The sequence below is a fragment of the Lepus europaeus genome, chromosome 11, assembly GCF_033115175.1.
Source record: "Lepus europaeus isolate LE1 chromosome 11, mLepTim1.pri, whole genome shotgun sequence".
Lineage (NCBI taxonomy): Eukaryota > Metazoa > Chordata > Mammalia > Lagomorpha > Leporidae > Lepus > Lepus europaeus.
In genome coordinates, this window is record NC_084837.1 from 90415663 (window position 1) to 90432689 (window position 17027).

Below are 17027 nucleotides of genomic sequence, written 5' to 3' on the forward strand. Positions count from 1 at the left end.
CGAGGCCACAGCCCCGGGGGAGTTTCAGGGATTGTCTTGCAGAGACAAAGCTTATTTCGGGGCCAATCTTCAAAGCCTTCTGGGCAGAGAGGAAATTGCCTTGGTGGCTTTGGGTTGGGACGTTGCCCAGCCTTGTCCCGTAGCCCTGGCAGGCAGGAGTGGCTCTGTCTGTGCACGGCCCCGCCGCCATGTCTCTGCTCTGGGTAGCCAGGCCCTGGACTGCCTCATGGACACCAGACTCTGCTCCCCAGGCTCAGCAGCCACAGGCGCCCCACTGCTGGACACAGATGCTTCTCCCCACCCAGTTTGTGGCCCAGGAGGCGGGCCCTGCACTGGCATCCTTGCCCAGTGCTCTGTCTCCACTGCCAGGGCCATAGTCCCTCCCTAAGTGACGTCAAACGGGCACTTGACTTGTTCCAGGATGGTGGCTCTGAGCCCTGTGCCGCTGGCTCTGCCTGCAGATGCTGGGTACACCATGGTGGGGGACAGTCGGCAGGATGACCTTGGTGCCCTGTGGTGCCGAGTGGACACTCTGGAGGGCAGGGACCCCCCAGCTCCTGTGCTCCCGCAGAGTCCCCCAGGAGGTGGCATCAGGGACAAAAGACAACAGCCAGGCTCAGGATCGGCAGGTGCAGCATCCGGGGCCAAGCTGCCCACACCATGTGCCCTGGGAGGCGGTGGACACTGAACACACCACCCACAGCCTTCATGGCTCTGTCCCCCCCGAGGCTCCGTCCCCCTGAGCTTTCGTCCCCCGAGGGCTCCAGTGAGGCCGCCACATGTCCTACTTCCCATCGGAGAAAATGTAACTGCGGATCGCTGGGAGATACCAGGTTGGATCAGAGGCCGTGCAGCAGTTGGGGCAGGGGCTGCCTCCACCCCCCCAGCTCTCCCGTGCTGCCCAGCTCTGCCCCACAGAGTGCTGCGCCCCCATGCGGGCGCTGCAGAGTCCTGGGGAACAGGTATGTTCAGCAGCCGTGTGTTGCCACAGTGAGATCCTTTAGGCAGCTCACTTTCTAAGAGGGAAGTTTGTTTACCAGTTCGAGTCCCAGCTGCTCCACTTCCCATCCAGCCCCCTGCTAACGCGCCTGGGAAAGCAGCGGAGGATGGCCCAAGGGCACCCATGTGGGAGACCAGGATGGAGTTCCAGACTCCAGGTTTGGGCCTGGACCAATAAATAAATATTTATTCCAGTAAATAAATAAATGTTTTTTTAAAAGACCACCGCCAGCCCCCTACCCTGCATTGACGAGTTCACCATTTGATGACAGTCCCGGGGAGACAGAGAACCCGGGGGTACGTGCAGAGCGCAGGTCACGGGGGGCCAGCCTGCCTCTTGCCGGAGATGCCGCAGGAGTAACAGCGCCGAGTGCTTGCTGCGTGCCAGGAACAGGTTTTCATTGGCTCCCGAGGAAGCTAACGGAAGCCCGGAGTGCAGGGCACCTGCTGGGTCCCTCACGGGTGTGAGCAGACCCGCAGCTGCATTGTGGAGAGTGGTGTGTTCCCCCAGTGCCCCCGCCCCTGGGACTGCAGCAGCAGGTGCAGAGAGAGGGCTGGGAGGGGCGGTGGCCAGCCAAGGCTTGGGCTGCTCACACATAAGGGTAAGGGACGCTTTCAAGGTCACTGGCCTCCCAGCCCCTTCCCTAGCCTCTTAGATGTCCCCGAGGGAACAAGGCTGGGAGCCTGAGCCAGAGGTCCCTGCCTTGCCTGCTGATCCCACGGCTTGCCCTGGGAGTAAGGGCCCAGGCTGACTCTCTCTCTCTCTCTCTCTCTCTCTCTCTCTCTCTCTCTCTCTTTTTAAGATTGATTTATTTATTTGAGAGGCAGAGTTACAGAGAGAGAAGGAGGAGCAGAGAGAGGGAGAGGGAGAGGGAGAGACAGAGAGGTGTCTTCCATCTGCTGGTTCACTCCCCAAATGATTGTACTGGCTGGAGCTGGGCCAATCCGAAGCCAGGAGCCAGGAGCTTCTTCCAGGTCTCCCATGTGGGTTCAGGGGCCCAAGGACTTGGATCATCTGCTGCTGCTTTCCCAGGCCACAGCAGAGAGCTGGATCAGAAGTGGAACAGCCAGGACTCATTCAGTGCCCATATGGGATGCTGGCTCTGCAGGCGGAGGCTTAGCCACAGCGCTGGCCCCCAGGCTGACTCTGGAGGGTGTGGAGGCAGGGAATGGGGGGACACTGGGCCCCTGTGGAGCCTGCCTGCTCCTAATGGGTGAGGGTTTCTGGCGAGGCAGAGGAGTGGCCTGGCTCCGGGGAGTGCGGATGGTGCTCTGGGGTGGCTCCCACTGGCAACAAAGCGGCATCTGTGCAACTGGTGGCTGTGACCAGGGACCCCTGGACCCCGAGCAGAGGGCATGGAAGGCGTGTCTGTGCCTCTCGGGTTTGCTCTGTGTCCCTCCCTCGGCTGGAAGCTCTCTAGGGCTATCTCACTTAAGAAGAAAACGCTGAGCGTCTCCTGGCCCTTCCAGTTGTGCAGTGCACGGTCCAGGCAACTGCACAGGAGGCCCTGATTGGACACACAGTTCATGGATCATTAACTCAACGAAAGTGAGCTGCAGGGTTCCTGCTTGTTGAGCACAAGTCCAGACACTGGGGTTCCAGCAGGGAACAAGACAGAGCACCCCTCCTGGTGAAGGCCGCCTTCTGGTCACACGATTGGAGCTTTCTCTTTGTGACTTAATCTCACTAAGCTTCTGTTCCCTCGCGTGTCCAATGGATCAATGGCAGGTGCTTCTTAAGATCATGGTGGCGACAGGCAGACGCCACGCTCTCGGGTGGGACACGTGACTCAGTGTATCACACGTCCTGGCGCCGGGGAGGAGGGAGGCTGGTAACAGCTGGGGAGAGGGGGCTCACCAGGAGCAGGGCTGGAATGATGGACCGTGCTGGGGGAAGCCCAGAGGAGCGGATCTGTCCTGGGGAGGGCGTGATGGGAGGCGGGGGGGGAGGGGGCGCTGTCGCCGGCGTGCTTTGGGGACTGCATTTTCTCAGACTACGGCTCAGGACCTGGCCATGGAGCTGTGTGGCTCTTCCAGACTGGAGGGACAATGAGAGCTGCGCTCAGCACAGCTCTGGGGCCTGGGGGGATGCCTGCGTCCTCTTACACTCGCCGTGGAGTCTGTCTCCTGGTAGCTGGAGAAATGTGACCCCTGGCCCCGAACAGGGTTGAGCAAACTGGAGAAGGTTGGGGGAGAGGGGCTGTGGACACCTCCCAGGCCAAGCGGTATCCAGTGAGCCGAAGCAAAGGAAGCTCACTCTGTTAGGATTCCTGTGTGCTAGGGACCAAAACGACCACCCCCCACCCTGCCGTGGCTCTCATGTACAGGAAAAGACTTGGGGGCTTTGCAGATTGGAGGGGCCCAGGAGAACCAGGCTTGAGACCAGCCCTTGGAGACTCCGCTCGGCCACACCCAGTCACGGGCTCCAGGCAGGAAGCGGGTGGGAGGTGGGGTGCGGCCTCCCTGCAGCGCAGTGGGGAGGCAGAGGGGCCTTGAGCAAAACCCTATGGCATGGGAGACTCTGGCAGAGCTGCCCGGTACGGTGGTAGCTCCAGCAGGTCAGCATTGCCCTGGGGCTGCAGGGGACCCGCTAGGAGGCTGCAGCAGATTCTGGGGGCGGGGGTGGGGGGTGGGGCAGAGAGGAAGGGGCAGATGTGAGGGCATCTGTGGGGATTAACGTGCGGGGGCCTCCGGGAATCTGGGTGGAGAGGTCCGGAGATGCAGGGACTTACCGAGGGCTGGCCCGTTCATTCGCAGCTGTCAAAGCTCTAATGCTCACGTTGGCGCCAGCTGACATTCAGACTTCCTCTGATGGACTGGCCCAGAGCCCAGGGTACCGCGCTGAGCACTGGTGAGGCTCAGGCGGGACTCCACAAGCGATTAGTCATGCCTGCTACAGATCCCAAAGCCCCAGTGGGTGGCAGGTGTGCTGAACTTGTATCCTCTCTCTTAACCGTGACCCCACCTTGCAGAGGGAGAACTGAGACCCAGAGGGCTGGGGACTGGGGCAGAGACCACACACTTGGGGAGAAGCAGAGTTGAGCTGAACACCCCACCTCCCAGGCTGCTGCTCTGTTCCCTGGAGCAGTGGCTCAGTGGCGCCCCCCCAGATCCCAGGCCATCGGGGCACAAATGGTGGCCCGGGCTGAATCCCTGGCACCTCACAGTACACACGTGAGCAGTCAGGGCGGCAGGCTGGGGTCCCCCTCTTCTCGTTCCCTGGACCAGATGACAGAGGGGACAGCTTCTCATCAGAGCTGCTGGACCTGAGATGGGCTGGCCGGTGCTCCGTTGAGATGACCCCAGAGTTGTCCCTGCTCTGTACATCTTTCCCAGGATGCTCCACAGGGAGATGGATCCTCCAGGATGCTTGCAGACTCACCCACTCCGTGCAGGGCTTGTTCCACCTCCCAAGAAGGCCCTGTGGCCTCAGCCAGTGTCCCAGGCACGTGCCGGTGGCAGGGCCAGCCCCTCTGGGTTCTTGCAGGACCCTGGACTGGGTGGCCGCTGGCTCTGGGCCTCAGGTTTCTTATCTGTGAAAGGGGAGGAGAGGTGTTGAAGGTCAGCCTCCCCACCTATCCTACCTGAGCTCAGGTGACAGGTGGCCGGTGAGCTCAGGTGATGAGCTCCTGCCTGGGGCGTTAGTAGCAGTCCCCGAAAGATCGCCTGGAGGCCCTGTGGTGGGGTGGGGAGAGAGGGAGATCGAAGGTTGGGCGCCTGGGGTGAGCTTCCCCGGAATGTCTCGGAACCTTAGCTTTCATACGAATAAGATGGCCTGGCAGCAGAGATGCTGGTTAAGAAGCCCTTGACCCGCAGGGGAGAGCCTGGGCTTGACTCCGGCCGTGTTTCTGATTCCAGCTGCCGGCATCGCAGACCTGGGAGCGGCCGTGATGGCTCGAGTACTTGGGTTCCTGCCACCCACGTCGGGGACCCGAACTGAGTTCCTGGCTTCTGGGTTTGGCCTGGCCCAGCTCCTGTTGTTGGGGCCTTCAGGGACTCTCTGTCTCTCTCTCTCTCTCTCTCTCTCTCTCTCTCTCTCTCTCTTTCCCTGCCTCTTGATTTGTTTGATTTAAAAACGGCCTGAACAAGATGTTTGTGGCTTGTTGGAGAACTGTGTAGCCTATCTTCATTCCATAGAAAGATGCATGGATCAGAAAGTTTGGCTAACTCGGCAGGGGAGCAGCATCCCAGATGGCCATGCGAGTTGGGCATCCCAGAGGGCCTTGCTCCAACAAGACCGCCGCCAGGGCCGTGTTCCATGGGGCAGGGGGCGCCCCTCCTGGCCCTTGGGCTTCCATGAATAACATGGTTCTGCTCTGCTGTGACTGCCCAGCGTTCTTCTGGGTCCTACTGCAGTCCGTCCTCCTGCCTTAAACCATCAGTGGCTCCCCATTGCCGCTGGGATGCAGTCTTGGCTCCAGGATGGGCCAGCGAGCTCCCCGGCGCTCTGAGCTGGGCCTTTCTCCTTGCCTCACCTCTCTCTCCCTGTTGCACTTCCGCAGAGAGACTGGGCCTTTGCACGTGCTGCTGCCTCCCTTCCCTGGCTGGGTTGAGTCTTTGGCGTCTGTCTGGGGAAGCTGCCCTGGTTTCCCAGGCTCCAGCGCATGGTCCCCGAGGTCCATCCCATGGGGACACAGCCCTCAGCCGCCTGCACCGCAAGTGTCCCTTTCTTAGTCCTTCTCGCCTGACAGACTGAGCCCCCAGGGCAGAGAGCAGGCACCTGCTGGGACACCGCATTACAGACGCCATCCACGCCCTTCCCGCAGGTGTTGAATGGGTGTCCGCAATGAGCAAGGCATTGGGGGCACCCAGGGAGAGACAGGAGCTCTGAGGTCTGCAGGGAGGCGTGGATGGAGCCAGGCACACCTTGCCCGCAACACGCTCACGCAATTGATACATACACTCACACACACTCAAACATACACACTCATTCACACACACGTTCATGCACCCACACACTCACACACACTCATTCACACACTCGTACACTCATGCGCATTCACACACTCGCGCTCATATTTGCACACACACATATATACTCATTCATAATACACACTCATTCACACACACATACTCATTCATTCACACATACTTTCACACACTCACACACACATTCACACTCATTCACAGACACATTCTCACACACTCACTCTTATTTACACAAACACACAGAACACATGCTCACAAATACAATGACTCAAAGACACACATGTTCACACACTCACATACACACTCACACAGTCGTAGACACACACTCACACACACAGACTCATTCAAACTTCCTTACACACGAACACATTCACACACATACTCACACGTGCTCACAAACAAATGCTCACACATCCCCACAAAGACACTCATTCAGAGACACACACACTCACAGGTTCACACACACAGCACACTGGGACACATACACACTCACACAGCACAGTGTCATACTCAAACGCATAGTCACATTTGCACACAAACCCCCACACTTGAACATTGCCACACACACACACACTTGCACCTTCACACACTCACATGCACACACTTGTACACTTTCTAACGCCCACACCCACACACACTTACACACCGTGAGTGACTCCTGTCACTCAGCATCTGCCCATTGGGACCTTTTTTCCCAGTGTCCGGGCTCTGAGAAAGGCCCCTGCCTAGCACAGAGGACCAGGGGGACCCCAGCTGAGCGTGCAGACAAGGGCACATCCCCAAGAGCTCTGAGCGCACAGCCCGGGTCGGGGCAGCCCTGCTGTGGAACACAAGAACCCCCCCCCAGCCACAGGGCCGGGGGGGTGACCGGGGGCGACTTCTAGGGTTGACAACTGAGCTCCCCCATGACTTAGGGGAACCTGGATTTAGCTAAAATAGGAGCCGGGTGCAAGTCCCCTAACTCTGCCCCTTTGGCACGTCACTCCCCGAGCCCCGCCCCCTCAGCCAGACCAGGGGTTGTACCAGGAAGGTTCTAAGGCTTTAATAAAGCCGGGTAGGGTTGTTGTAGAGCAGGGCCTCTCTTCCACCGAGCGTGCGGCCGAGCCCTCGTCCAGTCGCCCTGTGTGGGCACTCGGCTGGTCTGCATCTGATCTGGCCGGGTGCACGCACGGAGAAAGGGCAGCCAGGAAGAAAGGGGGTCTGGGAAAGGCCCAGAGAGGCCGAGGGCCGCCCTCAGGGTCACACAGCACTGAGCGCTGGAACTGAGCACGGAAGACCTTCCTCCTGCTCCGTCGCTCCCTCTGCCGAGCTGATTTCTCGCCGCAAGAAAATGCTTTGCTTCTCGGTGTGCAGAACGCGGGGGAGATTCTAGGAGGCTGAAGCTGCCGCAGCCTCACTCGGGTCGCCGGGTTCAGGTACAGCCTGGCTGGGGCCCAGAGCACCCAGCCCACCCCTGGGCAGCCTGCTGGGCGAGGTGCGCACACTCCTCCCACAGCGGCCCTGCCTGCACGCCTCGCACCCACTCAAACCGCTCGTGGTTAGTTCTAGAATCCTATTCCATTCCGAGGATCTTATTCGCCCCTAAATCATTCAAGCAACGAGGGAGCAGAGAGCCTGGTTAACAAATGCATTTCTGGTCCACAAAAGCCTTGAGCCACGCACATCTGGGCGACACAGCAGGGGCGGCTCCTCTGGGGAAGGTCCCAGAACAGAGGGGATTTTCAGTCAAGGCTACATACAGAGTGTTCGGCTTTTGTTATTAGCGTCGCTCTTTTTTTTAAAAAAAAAATTATTTATTTGAAAGGCAGAGTTACACAGAGAGAGAGAGAAAGAGAGAGAGAGAGAGAGAGGTCTTCCATCTGCTGGTTCACTTCCCCATTGGCCACAACGGCTGGAGCTGCACCGATCCAAAGCCAGGAGCTTCTTCCAGGTCTCCCACGCAGGTGCAGGGGCCCTAGGACTTGGGCCATCTTCTACTGCTTTCCCAGGCCAGAGTAGAGAGCTGGATTGGAAATGGAGCAGCCAGGACTCAAACCAGCGCCCATATGGGATGCCAGCACTGCAGGCAGCGGCTTCACTCACTACGCCACAGTGCCAGCCCCTATCTTGTAAACGACAGATCAAAACATTTGTTACAGAAGATTGGGCCACTAATAATACACAGTAGCCAGCGGTGGCCGCCAGTAACTTTCTGATGTGGCTTTTTGAAGATACACAATCTTAATTTCAATTTAATGATTAAGTTAATGATTACCTTAATCATTTACATTTAATTTAATAATTATTGATAATTTACTATGTATCTAGCTTGGTTCTGTTTCACTACCATTGGAGCTTTAGCCATGGATATGGCAGCAGCTACACTTTGAACACGTGATTTCATTTTCTATAATTTATTTTATTTATTTAAAAGGTAGAGTGATGGGGAGAGGGGGAGGAGAGACAGAGAAAGACAGAGACCTTCCATCTGCTGGTTCACTCACAGCTGCATCGGTTGGGGCTGGGCCAGGCCGAAGCCACGACGCTGGGACTCCAGCCAAGCCTCCCACGTGTGTGGCAGGGGCACAGGTACTTAGGCCGTCTTCTGCTGCCTCCCAGGAACATTAGCAGGGAGCTGGGCTGGAAGCAAGGCAGCTGGGACTTGATCCGGTGCTGATACAGATGCGATGTCACAGGCAGCGGCTTAACCTGCTGTTCTTTCATTTTTCTCTGTCTCAAAATAGCATGCAGAGCTCATGAAGTCTAATAGAACCACAAAGCCCCTGCTACACAAAGCCCATGGCCAGGGCAAAGCCAGGAGCCAGGAGCTTCTTCCGAGTCTCCCACAGGGTGCAGGAGCCCAAGGACTTGGGCCATCTTCCACTGCTTTCCCAGGCCATAGCAGGGAGATGGATCAGAAGTGGAGCAGCCAGGACTCGAACTAGCATCCATATGGGATGCCAGTGCTACAGTCAGCTTGTGCAGGGCCCATGGTACACAAGGGGTGTGCTGGAGTCAGCTGTACCTGCTCATGGGAGCCTCTTCTTAAATTCTCAGGAGTTTTGCAGGCCAGTGGTTAAAGATGGCCATGATTTAAAATTAAATCACATTAACATACGTGTAACTAGATTATCGCAAAAACAGGGCCACTAAATATTAACAATTCCTCACTTCCTAATTCTTTGACTACTCTCTGTGTTCTGGAGGTTGGTTAAGTGTGTTCCAGCTGTTTAGCAGAGATACTGTATAGTGTTGAGCAGCCAAATCTTTTCTTTTTTGAAAAAAAAAGAAAAAGATTTATTTATTTGAAAGACAGGGGTATAAAGAAAAGGAGAGAGAAAGAGAGAGAAAAATCTTCCATCCACTGGCTCACTCCCCAAATGACCGCAACAGCTAGGGCTGGGCCAGCCCTAAGCCAGGAACCTGGAAATCCATCCAGGTCTCCCACGCAGGTGCAGGGGTCCAAGGACTTGGGCCATCTCCTGCTGCTTTCCCAGGCCATAGCAGGGAGCTGGATCGGAAGTGAAGCTGTCGGGACTCGAACCGGTGCCCATACGGGGTGCCCATACAGCAGGTGCGGCTTTACCCGCTGCACTACAGACTGCCTCACCAAGTCTCTTCCAAGCCTGCCTTTGGTAACATCTCCTTTTCATGCCCCAGAAGCTGGGATGGGGCGTTTGGGGAGTGAACCCGTGGATAGGAGCTCTTTCTCGCTCACTCTCACTCGCGTTCTCTCGCTCTCACTGCCTGTCAAATAAATAAATAAAAACGTTAAACAGAAAGTGGTTTTCACACATCCCTTTTTAGCAACAGAACTCATCTTTCAAACAAAATTGCTGTGGACACCGAGCGCACGAACAGGAAGATGAAAGCCGTGGGGTTGAAGGGGGGCTCCTTTCCTCCAGGGCTGCCTGCGGAGCGCGCAGTGCGTGCGCTGCCCAACTCTGGAGGCTTCTGTCACGGAAGTCGTAGTTACCCACCCCACGGGGGAGGCCCGCGCTGTGTACAGAGGCCCCCTGCAAGCCAGCATGCCCTCAGGACCCCGCTGGGCTCCCAAGGGCCGGTTCCCTCCGTGCTGCGGGGCTCTGGCCTCTGCCCGCTCTGCCTGGGTTCCCTCTGCCATCTCAGTTGGTTGCTGTGACGGTGCCCAGCCTGTCCCGCCAGCGCCACCTCCCACGCGCGCTGCTGGCTGGATGCTCCTGCAGCGGATGGCCACCTACAGACTGCTTGGGTGTTCCTCCGGTTTGCTTGGGCTGGGCTGGGTGCCAAGAGCTTGGTGCAAAGCTTTGCAAGTACAGCCTTTGCGATCGGATGGAAGGAGCGGGGCGCTGGCAGAAGACGTGTGAGCGATGGAAGCAGGCGGGGCTGCAGGAGCAGGGTTGGCCACCTGGAGCGGCAAGGTGCAAAAAGCTCACCTGGAGGAGTCACACCTGGGTGACTGTGCCTGCAGCTGCTTCACTTTGGGCCTAAATTGCACGTTTTTATGAAAATTAGAAATAGGGGCTGGTGCCATGGCAAAGCAGGTTAAGCTGCAGCCTGCAGCACCAGCATCCCATATGGGCACTGGTCCTGGCTGCTCCACTTCTGATCCAGCTCCCTGCTAATGTGTCTGGTAGGGCAGTGGCAGATGGCCCAAGTGCTTGGGCCCCTGCACCCCGTGAGAGATCCAGAAGAAGCTCCTGGCTCCTGGCTTCAGCCTGGCCCAGCCCTGGCTGTTGCAGCCATTAGGGGAGTGAACCAGCAGAGGGAAGATATTTTCCCTATCTATCTATCTATCTATCTATCTATCTCTATCTCTCATCTCTCTTTGTAACTCTGCCTTTCAAATAAATCTTTAAAAAAAAAAAAGAAAATTCAAAATAATGTTCTTACTATGTCTCAAAAGACATGAGGGGCTGGCACTGTGGTACAACAGGTGCAGCTACCGCTTGAGACTCCCACATCCCATAACAGAGCACTACTTCCCGTCTCAACTACACCGCTTCCAATCCGGCTCCCTGCCAATGCGCCTGGAAAGGCAGAAGATAACCTGAGTGCTTCGGCCCCTGTCGCACACTTGGGAGACCCGGATGGAGTTCCTGGCTCCTGACTTTTGCCTAGCCCAGCTCCAGCCATTGCCATCATTTGGGGAGTGAACCAGCAGATGGAAGATCTCTCTCTTTCTCTGCCCTTCAAATAAATGAATTTAAATAAAATAATAAAGATGGGAAGATCCGAGAAGGAGCTGACGGAGAGGCGGCGGGGAGTGGGCAGAGGTTAAGAGTAGGATTCCTGCTCTGGAGGTGCTGTCACCCCGGGAAGTGCCAGGCGCAGTACCGGGGCCGGCAGCAGTGGTCCTTTCGCTCCCGGTGATTCCCCAAGGCACCTGTGGGCGGTGCAGGCAGTAGCTGCTGGCCTTCTCCCCTCCAATGTCAACCTCCCATCCCAAAAAGCTCTCGCTCAGAAGCCTGGAAGGATGGAAGCCCAGCTTCTGCCTCTAGCCCCCTCCCTGCCCTGCGGCCTTTGTAGCTCTGTCACCCCCACACGCACGCACCCCTTGTTCAGCCTCTCCCCTCCCACGATGTCGCAGGGCCTCTGCTGGGCACCTGCTGTGTGTCAGGCCCGTGAGGAATAGAGACACAGAGCCTGTCCCTGGTTGCTCACACAGAGGGATGCACGGAATGCTGGGACAACACAGGGGAGGCACTGGGGAAGACTTCCTGGAGGAGGTGACATCTAAGTGGTACGCTAGCAAGTTCTGTCAAATACGTTGGTATCACCCTGGTGATGATCTTTACACTAAGCGTTGTGTAAAGATAAGCACGTCAGCTTTTTTGATTTTCACAGTGATGCTAAGAAGTAGGTGGGACAGGACCCTCAAAACTGGTTGGAGGAGTTGCCAAGGAACCCCCCAAAACTGGGTCCGCTCGCCCAGCACCAGGCCATCCCTGACCGTGGGCTGGCGGCAGAAAGCAGCGGATTGTTCATAGTGCACAGAGCCGGGAGCCAGATGGCTCTCGCTCAGTTCCTGGACTCCCTGCGGGATTAAACCAGTGGATTGGGGCTGGCGCTGTGGCATAGCAGGTAAAGCAGCCGCGCGTGACACTGGCTTCCCATATGGGCGCCAATTTATATCCCGGCTGCTTCGCTTCCAATCCAGCTCCCTGCTAGTGCACCTGGGAAAGCAGTGAAAGATGGCATGAGTACCTGGGCCCCTGACACCCACGTGTGAGACCCGGATAAAGCTCCCGGCTTCTGGCCCAGCCCGTTACAGCCAAATGGGAGTGAACCAGCAGATGGAAGACCCCCCACACACTCGCTCTGTGTGTGTGTGTGTGACTCTGCCTAAAAAAAGTAAATCTTAAAATGAATAAAGTGACCCAGGGTGGGGGGCGGGGTGTGGGCAGCTGGAACGGCAGGTGCGTGTGCATGGGAGGGGGAGGCCTGTGCTGTGTTTCCGTGGGTGGCGACATCCTCACTAGAAATGCTACTACTAGAGCTAGAGGCACCTTTTCCTCCCTCGCACAGAAGGGGGTTGTGGGGACCTGCCACGGGCCTGCCCTGCCACCAAGCCAAGCAGGAGGCACACACAGCCTCAGAGCAGTCAGCTCAGCAGGAACCCGAAAGACGCATGACATTGGTGGGTCCTCAAGGACCTGTCAGTCCAGTTGTTGTGCCAACTCCACACTGGAGTTGCCCTGGGGGTAGCAGAGGAATTCCCATGGGGAGGGCCCTGAGCCGGGGTCCACGAGGCCGGGGGTGCATCCCAAAGAGAGAAGCCCTGGGGGCCAGAGTGATGAGCCCGGAGTGCTGCCAAGGGGGCCGGCACAGCCTTGCCCAGGGGCCATGGGAGAACAGGGGGAGTGTCCCCAGGGGCAGCCCCAGCCTCTATGAGGATGTAAGGAGTTTAGGCTCGGGGCTGGGGCCAGTTTCTTGGTGTTTCGGATAATAACCTAAACACCTGCCTCAGCGCCCAGCAGTGTTCAAGGGCTGCTGGGAGACCTGCTGTGGCCACCTGATGGAGCAAGTGGAGGGGGTGGCACGGGGGGGACGGAACAGGAGCTCCAGAGGGCCCCACCCTGGCTGAGAAGCCCAGGAAAGAGGGCTGTGCTTTCAGGGCCACCCTGGGGCCACCACACTAACCCCCTCCCTCCCCTCTGTAGACCGGCAGGATTGAGCCCAACTACCCCAAGGTCTGTGGTCATCAGGGCAACGTGCTGGACATCAAATGGAACCCCTTCATCGACACCGTCATCGCCTCGTGCTCCGAGGACACGTCGGTGAGTGCAACAGTGTGCCTCCTCCTCCCGGAGGCCTCCCTTCTTACCCCCTGCCCAGGCCCTCGTGCCTTCCTCTTCCTCACCCCTCCAGGTGGCCCCGGGATAGGAAGGGAGTCCAAGAAGCAGGGTGGGAGTGAATCTGTGGAGTATTTGACAGGTCTGTGCCTTCGGTGTGATTGCGTCTGCAGGTGTTGATTTGGGAAGTGAGAATTAAAACCAAAAAATTAAAATGTGTGATTCAGCCCTCGCCTGCACCCCCAAAGGGAGAGAAGGTGGCCACGGAGGGGCTGGAGCCCTGGCTGGCTGGCATGGCAAGTGCTCCCTGTGAGCCGGGGATGCCGGAGAAGGACACTGGGCTGAGAGAATCCCTGTGACTTGTCCAAGGAGCCACACCGGTGGCTCTGAATTGGAGCTCCGTGTGTCCGTGGAGGAAGCCGGGGAGTGTGGGATGGGGAGCTGCTTCCTGGCCACCCTTCCCTCAGTGGGGGCGATGGCCCTGGTTTCCAGGTTTCTGGAGAGGGGCCCCCTGCTGTCCCCCTTACTGCCCCCAAGCAACAGCAGCAGCGTGGAAGCCCTCGGGGACTTCAGTGTCTCCGCTGAGCTAGCGAGGAGGGGGATTGGTATTCCCAAGGAAGCACGATCAGCCCAGGCCCTGCCAGCCCCAGGCAAAGGCAGGCCACAGGCGTCTCCCAGGGAAGCCTCCCAGGATGCTGCAATCAGAAGGAACTTCAGGGCTCCTGTCTCTCTGTCTTCCCAGGCTGGACCATGAGCCTCTGAGAGCAGAGACCATGGCCTTTTAAGTTCCGAACCCAGTACAGGATCTGCTACCTTATAAATGCTGGAGAGGGTGGACCATGGGTGTTTGGATGGTTTTAGTACCACATCGGTGGATGAGTGGTTGGTGCATAATCAGAGGAAGGGTAGGAACAATAACTGGGTAGGCAGATGTTTGGATCACGGGTGGATGGATAGATGGACGGATAGAAAGATAGGCAGATGTGTGAATCAATGAATGAATGCATGTAGCCCAACTTATGTACCCCAAGAACAGGAAGAGCCACAGAGCACGGTCCCCATTGGTTCACAAGGCAGGGGTCAGGCCAGCTGGCACAGTCAAGTGGAGGGGGCTTCACCTGCTGCTGATGGTCACAAGGCCCACGTCAGCTGGAGACAGCAGCAGCCAGGGCAGGGCCCATGTGAGCAGAGAGAGAGAGCAAGAACTGGCGGTGCAGATGGCCCCCCAGAATCCAAGTGACCAGGGGACAGCCATCAGGGGTCAGGACCCAGGCAGACCAGGGCTACAGAATGGTGGGCACGAGGACATGGAGCCCAGGAGGGGTGATGGAGCCAGGGGAGCAGCGAAGTCAGTTGCCTCTCGGGCAGGGAAGGAGGCAGATCGCTCTGGGAGGAGCTGGGGAGCTCAGTGGTCAGTGTGTGAGAAGACTTGGCGGGCAGAGGCACTGCCTGTCCACTCCTGGACACAGGGAGCCCCACAGGAGGGCACGACCACAGCTGGCCCTGACCTGGCCTGCTCACGTATTGTGTGACTGTTATCGCTGTCACAACCAGCAGGGAGCTGACTCCCCTAAAAAGCGGAGCTGTCTCTTACCACGTTCCTCCACCCGCCCTGGGCTGGGCACCTCCCATGTACCTAGCACTTCTGGCTGCTCTGTGAGACAGGCTCAGCGCTGAGGACCAGGAAGGAGAGGAGCAAGGGTTTACGTGGGGCTGCTGGCTCCAGAGCTGTGTGCCGCCAGAAGCTTCAGGCCCCTCCTGGGGTCTCCTGTCTTCTCATGGGACCCCGCTGGATGGAGAAGAGCAGGGTCCATATTGGTACAGGGCAGGGAAAGATTAGACCGGGGCTCCTGGAATTGCTGGCTACCTTAGCTCCTCCGAAGTTTGCACCTGCCTCTGTGAGAGTCACGGCCAAGTTCATTTGGCAACTTAACTCCACCTGCAAGGCACCTCCGCTCCAGAACTCCAGCATTAAATAAGACGTCCTTGGTGTGTGCAGGAAAGCCCCGGAACCAAGCGTTCTCTTTGGTGATGCACACGTGTGCCCTGCCCCCTCCTGGTGGCTGGGGTCCAAAGACAGTGCACCTGTATTAGGTGGTGGACCCAGACTGAATCTCAGCTTCCTGTTTAGCAGCTGTGTGACCAAGGTGTGTTGCTTAACCTCTCTGAGCCTCGCTTTTGCTCATCTGTTAGACAAGGAAGCCTGTGGCTAGCATGGCGCCTGACACCTCACGAACACCTGCCAGTCTTCCTCTTGCTCTGGGGACAGCCCCCACAGAAAGGCAAGGCAGTGCATCCACCCAAAGCCGAACCAAGGGCTGTGCGCCCAAAGGTCAGAGGAGTTCGTCTTGAGCAAGGTGCAAAGAAAGGGAAGCCAGGGTTAGGGAGAGCTGGGCCTGGGAGAAGCAGGACCCTGGCTGGCAGAACAAGGGTTAAGGGAGTCCTGGAAGACCCAGCACAGGCAGAGACCCAGAGGGAATGCAAGGTGCCGCTCTGGAACATCTGTGCAGCTGGAGCCGTGGGCAGGGGCTCAGCAGGCAGGAGAGGCTGGGCCTCAGCGTGAGCCGGACCCCACTGGGTGTGGTATGCGGGAGACCTGCGCGCTCCCAGGCATCCAGAAGCCGGGCCAGGAGCGTGGAGGAGTCCCGGCCAGCTTCCTGAAGGAGGCAGGCCCTGAGCTAGCTGCACACAGACCGCTCCGCTGCGAAGGGGGGATACGGGGAGGGCGGGCCTGATAGGGGTGAAGGGAGAAGGCTAGGCGATCCAGAGACCAGCTGGTTATGACTCCGGATCCCAGAGGAGCTGAAAGCTCTGGCTCCGCCCATCTGGCCAGCTGCCCCCAGAAGCCGCAGCTCCGCCCCACTCCAGCCCTCAGGTGTCAGCCGGGGCCCCAGGGGGGTGGGAGTGGGGGTGGGACCTTGGCCCTGGGTCCTGGGCGTGGCTCCTGACTACTAGCCAGAGGCCCACGTCCTGCAGGAGAGGAAATGGACACAGAGCTGGTCCATCCCACACCCTGGGCTCCCACGGGCCGGCCTTCCTGGCCAGGCCCCGGGGCAAAGGCTGCCGGCCTCTTTGCCTCCACCCAAGCACCTCGAGGCTCCGGCCTCTTGCTAAGCTCTCCCCTCCGCCCACTCCTGCCCGAATGGCTGACTGACTGCACACCCATGATGGCACCGGGACAAGGGCGGGAGGTCAGCAAGCACAGCCAAGCGCCAAGCACTATACCCCGCCCCAGGGCTGGGCAGGGCCCCAGCCGCAGCGGCCCCGCTCTCTTGCCACCCTCGCCTGTCTGGGAACATTTGGAGGCACTGCAGGGGTCCGACAGGCCCCCCACCCCCACCCCACTCCCCTGGCTCCTTTCCCACAACCCCGCCCTGAAAGAGCCTAGTGAAATCCATGTCTGGGTCCCTGATCCGCCCCACCCCACCCCCAGCCTCCCAGCATCCCCAGAGTCCACCCTGCAGCCCCCAGGTCCCGTGGAGCACCCGTCCCCAGGAGCCTCCGTCCTGAGGGATGGGTGGGGGCCGTGGCTCTCCCTGGCAGCTGGCAGAATCCGGTTCTTGCTGCTGCTGGGTGATGTCACCTATTGTTGAAGGCTGTGCTTTTTATAGCTTCTGCGGCAGCCAGGGAGGGCGGCTGGCAGGCGGGCGGCGGGAAGGGCCCTACGGGTTTCCAAGGCTCCTGCCCCCAGCCCTTCCCAGGGGCCTGCAGCCGCAGAGGGAGTGGGGAGAGCCTCTGACATCCCAAGGGGACCGACAGAGTGACCCCGGCAGAGGGTGGGGGATGGCGGGGAGGCAGGCAGGCCCCTTTGCTCGGTGGACCAAGCTCAGCATCTTTGCTTTGGCT

General features: G+C 58.5%; 1 protein-coding gene across 2 annotated transcripts in view; it reads left to right on the top strand.

Annotated features, from left to right (window-relative positions):
• The window catches only part of CORO2B (coronin 2B), a 125408-nt gene that overhangs the window by 83373 nt on the left and 25008 nt on the right, over positions 1–17027 (top strand). For both annotated transcript variants that reach the window (XM_062204816.1, XM_062204817.1), the window contains exon 3: positions 13050–13166. In XM_062204816.1, coding sequence (XP_062060800.1) covers positions 13050–13166 — 117 coding nt within the window. The remainder of the gene's footprint in view (positions 1–13049; positions 13167–17027) is intronic.